Genomic DNA, 6,776 nt, shown 5'->3' with positions numbered 1-6,776 from the left:
TTTTTTTTTTTTCCTTTACTCAAGGATCTGTGGCATCGTCTGAGTTCTGGAGGCTAAATTAGGTGGGGCAAAGTCTGAAGTCATTTTGAAAGTATGTGATCTTCTCTAGATTCTAGACTAGAAGTTGGCACATTTTCTTTTTTGTAAAGGCCCAGGCAGTGAATAGTTTAGGTTTTGTAGGCCATATTGTGTCTGTTGCAGCCACTCAACTCTGCCACCGTAGTGCAAAAGCAGCCACAGACAATATGTTACAAGTGGGCGTGGCCATGTACCAATAAAACTTTATTTACAAAAACAGTGAGTAGATTTGGCCCCCAGGCCATAGTTTGCTGACTCCTGTTTTCTATTATGTAATCTTCATCTACCAGGAATCTACTTCTTTGGCTAAGTGATTCGTTGTCAACCATGTGCTTCAAAGCCTTTTTCTGTCACCAAAGATGGCACTGGGTTTTCTCTTGAAAAAGAAAACGTGATACTTACAAAGGTAATTATTACATTCTAAGCTTAGAAATCAGAAGGCAAGTCCCGTATTACTGGTCACCTCTTAGTCCCTTCCTTTTCAAGGCTAGGGTTGCTGCGAGCTACCTACTTGGTCCAGAAACATATTGCTGTTCTCTTCCTGTGTTTTAAAACTTCTTTACAATTATTGAGGAAATCCCAGTTCCTAAGCTATGCAGACAGCAATTTATTTCATTACGGCCACCTGAACCACAGGTCTGAAAAATATCTTTCCTTCTGTCAGTCAATTACTTTGGAATTTATCGAAGAGCAAAAATAGTGGAAAATATCCCACTATCGAGTTGAAAACAAGACTATTTTTTGTAGTCTCTTAGTCACTCTCTCGCATGACATCTCAGTTTACCCATGGGCAGTTTGGGAATTGTAAGGCCTTTTTAAAATAAAGATTCTGGGGCGGAACGCAACATAGCAAGGGTTGGTATCTCTCATTACGAATTTTGTTTACATTACAGTTTTCCATGTTAAAAAAAAAAGTTTCTAATAGTCTTACCAAATATTTTGGAGGCAATTGTTTTTAAATGTCTGTTACCATATTTACTGAACAAAATATAGAGATACTTTTTTTTTATACGAGAGAGTCTTATCTCAAAAAGTGACAAGAATATTTCCCCACTGCCACCCGTACCTGTAATTTTTAAATTAACATTTTTCTGATGTAACAGTACTACAGTTTTATAGAAGAAAATTCGGGAAATTTAGAAAATATAAACGTGAAAAGTAGAATCACTAACAACCCACTTCTTAGAGATAACTATTGCCAACATCTTAAGCGATCATTTAAATCTCTTTATGCGTATGTGTACATCTAGATTAGATATATTGAAATTTTCATACACATGAGATATTATAGAAAGTATTTTTGTAATCTGCCTTTTTACTGAAGAGTATATAGTGGAAATACTTCTATATGGATAAATACGGATCGGCGTCAGCTTTAATGGCTAAGTGGCGTTCTATAGCATGGATGTATTTACTGTAAGCTGCTTGGATAACTGCCTCTGGGTGTATTTTAAGTGCTTTGTACTTTTCCACTGTTACAAAGAATGCGTAGGTAAACATTCTCATATATATATCTTCTTGTCTTGCCATACTGTCTCTTCAAGATAAGCTACGGAGGTGCAACTAGCAGAAATGTGCGTGTACATATATATGTACAATTCTGATACAGAAAAGGTTACGCCCAAATTATATTCTCCCCAACAGTTAATGATAGTGCTTCGCGAGCTCACCACTATTGAAGAATTTCTATAATTTCTCAACAGATCAATTATCAGCATCACAGCGTCCTTAATGGTTGCTGTTGTCGTGAAGTATTTTACATTTTTTAAACCAACACCTACATAGCACTTACTATGTGTCAGAGACTGTTCAAGGTGTTTTTATGAATATTAACTAATTTAATCTTCATAACCTGGTGAAGTGAGCACTGTTACTTTTTCAATTATGTTTAATCACTTTGATTTTTTCTTTTTAGGATGTATCAAAGTCAGAAGAAATCAAAAGAAGCTCTGCCCCATTACCAAGAGGCTTTAAAATATACTGAGATCAGCAAAGGTGAAGAGAGTCTCGAGTGTGTACCGATACTGAGGGAATTAGCGGGTGTAGAGCAAGCCCTGGGGTGCCACGACGCATCCATCGACCATCTCTTGCAGGTAAGCCGTGGCACGCTGACCACCAAAGCGGTTCTCAGCCCAAGGCTTTTCATGGACGTGAGTGGAATCGCCGCTCTGAGAGAGCCTGGCTTTGTTATTTGTTTGAGATGCGTAGAACATGTGGCCTGAAGTAAGATGTTCAACAAGCATCTTCATATAGTGGCCAGGTGGGTGAGTGTGGCGTACCTGTCCTCCCCAGGTGTACATTCCACAAGCAGCCCGAGAGTCCCGGAAGATGGCTTTTTTCATGCTAGGTGCATAATTTAAGTCTTATTTCCTAGAAAGTCTCTATATCCTTTAGTATTGATCTATTCAGAGCTTATGTTATCAAATTGACACGGATTCTTTTTACTACCCTCCAAAACCTTCACCTGAAGCCACTTAGAGTTGTCACCTATTCGCTGCCGTTCTACTTTATCGTTATGCGATTCCTCCGTGAGTGTGTCTGTCCGTCAGGCTTCTCCAGAGAAGCAGAACCAATAGGATATCTGCACGTAGAAAGAAAGATGATTTTAAGGAATTGGCTCACGCGAACGTAGGGGCCGACAAGTCGGAAATCTGTAAGGTAGGAGGCCAGCTGAAAACTCAAGCAAGATGTTACGGTCTTGAGGGGGAATTCCTTCTTTTTTTGAGGATGATCTCCTTTACTCAGACGTTAATCACATCTACAAAATACATTCACAGCAACATTTAGACTGGTGTTTGACCTAACAACTGGGCACCATCACCCAGCCGAGTTGACACAAAAATTTAACCATCACAGTGAGTTTTCGTATCATATCATCTGCAGAAAGCACATTTTAAATTGTTTTCTGAGAATTTTTTCCTGTTAAAGTTGTAAAATATAGACTAGTTCATTCTTGTTATTTCAAATGTGATATAATAATGACATGGCACTGAGATTTCTTTACCGCTGTTTTTAAAAATTTATCTGATCTTTATAGTCCCACCTACAGTGTATCAGAGGGACCCATCCTATCACTTTATCTGGATTATCTTAACTATTACTACCACCCTGTGACATATTACTATGTGTAATTTATAGAAAAGGAAGTCAGGTATTAAAAAAGCTGAAGAATATGTCCAGGAAAACCATTCATGCTCATAGACGCCATCGCCTAGATTCAAACCCAGTATCTTTAGCAAGATGATTCTGGCTGACCCAGAGAGGATGGATGGGGGGGACGTGTTGAGAGTGGGAGTAGACGGACCAGTCAGGAGGCTGTGGAGGCAGCGGAGGCTAAAGGCGATGGTGCCTCAACTAGGAAGATGACGGCATGGGTGAAGAGAGCCGGTGGGTTTGACAAAGATTTAGGAGGCAGAGGTGACAGCAAGTGGAGATGGATTGGATGTGGGTAGAAGAGGGAAGGCGAAGAGTCAGAGGCGACTCCTGGGTTTCTGTTCCGAGCAACCGAGTGGATGCTCGGGCCATGTGCAGTGAGGGACATGCGTGACCGGGTGATGGAGAGGTGGCGAGTCTGGGTGTTGGCGGTGAGTCTGGGTACAAGTGGAAGCGACGGCAAGGCAGGCAGGGAATCAGGACCGGAGGTCGGCGAGCACGTCCGGACGCCCTCCGCTCCCACGCAGCAGTTCCTTGGGGGAGGACGAGATCACCTCGGGGGTCTGTGGAGTAAAGAAGAATGACTAGGCAAAGGAGACAGAGACGAATTTGCAAGAAAAACATGAGGACAAGGGAAAACGAAAGTAAGATCGTCTGTGTCTTTTGATGCCTTTTGCTGGTGCAGAGGACACGGAGTGGCTGGGAGGATGAACGAGTTCATGTGTGTAAAGTGCTTTGCACAGCGCCTGATACATCATGGCACTTTTGGCCTTTTAAAATTTTTTTCTTTCTTTCCCAGTCTTTCTTTTCTCTTTCTTTCGCCCGTGACCTTGTGGGAAACATCGGGGCAGTGAGGAGGATAGAAACCAGATTCGCGTGAGGCAATAAATGTGGATGTCTGTTTCAAAAAGTTCTGAGAGGTCAGGAAGACTGACCCAGACTGAGACAGGGCTTGGCGTTAGGGAACCACGTGATTTTGAATCTAAGCTAGAAGGATTTCTCTGTGTTCGGGTTATAGGAGAATTCTCTCAGTTTTATAAAACTTGTAAAGTTTGATAGGCGGCTTTTCATTTGTTGTTTATTCTTGAGGTTAGTAACGATTAGAGAGCGTTTCAAAAAATAGTTGCTGATGATTGTTAAAGAGATTGCTCGGTGAAGTCGAAATAGCATTGGACTTGAAATCGGAAGCTCCGAGTTGAAGTTCAGATTCTTCTGTTTACCAGCTGTTTGATTGGACAAGTCATTGAGCCTCTAAAGAAAACAACAACAACAACAACAACAACAACAACAACAACAACCCCGCAAAGACTGTGGTCACTTTACAGAACCATTCAAAGGTTCAAGACAGAAAGTATTTTGTGAACCATTAGGCATGTCGCCAGTGTGAGCTACTTTTATTTATTAACAGTAATTTTTAAACATTTATCAAAGCGCCCCCTTTACTTTGGGAACTTTACCTAAGGTATAGAAAGGTGCAGGGTGGCTGCAGCTCTCCAAGGGACCTCGTGCCTAAAAGCCGTTTATTAAGTACACAGCAAGAAAAGAGGTTTTATTTCCCATCTTGTTTTCCACTCTTCATTCCTTTGGAGTGAGAGAAACGCCCAGAGAAAAAAGAGCTTTTATTTTCTGCAGAATGGTAGAAACGTTCCAGAGTATTTTAGGAACTAACCCATTAAAATGGAGAAAAATAAAGCAAGCCCCACAGAGCCATCACGCAGGGAAGGCAGCAGTCCCAGAGACTGATGAAAGCTGTCATCGGCCCGTCGGTCCCTCTGCAGCAGGGGGCTATGAGAAAACCATACAAACGTGATTGTTTCTGAAACTCCTCATGGCAGATTTTGGCAATAGAACCTAATTTTCCTATCCAAAAGAGAAATTACAGGATTTCATTTCTGCGAGCGAGTGTGTCTGTGGGCGTATGTTTCCAGGGGGGTATAAGTGAGCACCGCGCTAGCTTACGCTACTTTCTCGCCACTGACACTTGAATTACATATCTCTCGCTTCAGTTTGCAGAGCGGCCCTGAAGCTCAGTCGTTCCCAAAGTTAGGGATGTTCGATTTGCAAAGTGTAATGAAATAACTTATCAGTTACTCTGTCAAAGACTTTGCGGGGAGAAAATCTGGCTTTGGGTTTCTGCTGTGGGTGAGTGATCGGCTCAGGTGATGTCTCGTGGGTGCACGTGCTGGCTCCTGGCAAACTCAGGCTACTTCGCAAATGGCAGCGCCTCTGACTGGTTCTTGTTAATTGCTGGGTATTTGCTGTAATGTGCTAGTTTTAATTTTCAAGATCTCTGAAAATACTAGCCTTTTGTTTGTTTGTTTAAAATTAGAAAAGATGTAGAATGCAATTATGATTTTATGCATTATGAAAATGTTCTAAGACTGACATAGATCCAGGTGCCATACTGTTTTTCTTTAGGAAACAATTTTTTTTTTTAATAAAAATCATAATTCTCTTTATATTTAAAAGCCATCAAACCATACAGAAAGGTATAAAGAAATGAGTTACAAGTCAGTCCAGGCCTCTCCTCCCAGAATTAGCTGATGTCGGTGACACTTGTAGCATCTTTCCTCTGTGTACGTACAGATGGGTATAAAATGAGAGACGGAGAGAGGAGGAGGAAAAAGAGGAAAGAAAGGAAGGAAGGAAGGAAGGAAGGAAGGAAGGAAGGAAGGAAGGAAGGAAGGAAGGAAGGTTGGTTGATGAATTTGACAGCATAAAAATGAAAATCTTCTCTGTGACAAAATATCCTAAAGTCAAAAGATAATTGTTCTTATAAAATCTAAATGAAAAAAAAAAAAAACTCAATGGAAGTATGGATAAAAGACAGGAACAGACAGTTTATAGAAGAAACACAAAAGGCCAATAACCATACAACAAAAATCTTTAGCCTCATTCGTTATTTTAAAAATGTAATTTAACCAAAGAGATGCTTTTGTTCACCTACCTGTGAACAAACTAGGAAAGTTTGGTGACGCCACATGATGGCAAGGGTGTGGGGTAGTAGGTGTCCTTGTGCCCCGCTGGTAGGGGTGGGGAATGGCACCACTCTGGGGCAAAATAATTGATGTTCTCTCTCCAGTTTTATAATGCACCGACCCTTTGACCCAGCAGTTACATGTCTAGAAACTTACCTAACCCATGGGTGTGTATAAATGTGCCAAGATGTTTGAGCTGCAAAACAGAAAAATTAGAAATACCCTTAAAATCCATTCATAGGGGACTGGTTATGAAATTATGATATATCCAGGTGACGGAATACTGTAGAGCCACTGTAGGGAATGGCATGGATGTGTACGTTCTCACGTGACAGGTGTTCAAAGTGGATTATTAATTTAAGAAGCCACACGTGCACTATAATGTCATTCAGTCAACAACTGTGAGACACAGCAGTGTGCCAGGCACAGTGGTGGCTCTGGAACTGTGATGGCGGGGGGTGGGGGGCTCAGATGTCAGGGGCCCTGCCCGTGAGGAGCGACCCAGTGAGTGAGATAGACCCTAGCTGAGTAATCATGCAGGCGAACCTAAAAGTACAACCGTGACGT

At 41.5% G+C, this 6,776-nt stretch overlaps 1 protein-coding gene across 1 annotated transcript in view; it reads left to right on the top strand.

The window, feature by feature from the left end:
- Positions 1-6,776, top strand: part of TTC23 (tetratricopeptide repeat domain 23) — a 51,498-nt gene that overhangs the window by 13,849 nt on the left and 30,873 nt on the right. Inside the window, exon 6 of the mRNA XM_023529012.1 lies at positions 1,994-2,171. Within this exon, the coding sequence (XP_023384780.1) occupies positions 1,994-2,171 (178 nt within the window). The remainder of the gene's footprint in view (positions 1-1,993; positions 2,172-6,776) is intronic.

Source organism: Pteropus vampyrus, unplaced genomic scaffold (assembly GCF_000151845.1).
Source record: "Pteropus vampyrus isolate Shadow unplaced genomic scaffold, Pvam_2.0 Scaffold34, whole genome shotgun sequence".
Classification (NCBI taxonomy): domain Eukaryota; kingdom Metazoa; phylum Chordata; class Mammalia; order Chiroptera; family Pteropodidae; genus Pteropus; species Pteropus vampyrus.
The sequence above is the reverse complement of the archived record's forward strand: the minus strand, read 5'-3'. Positions and strand labels throughout refer to the sequence as shown.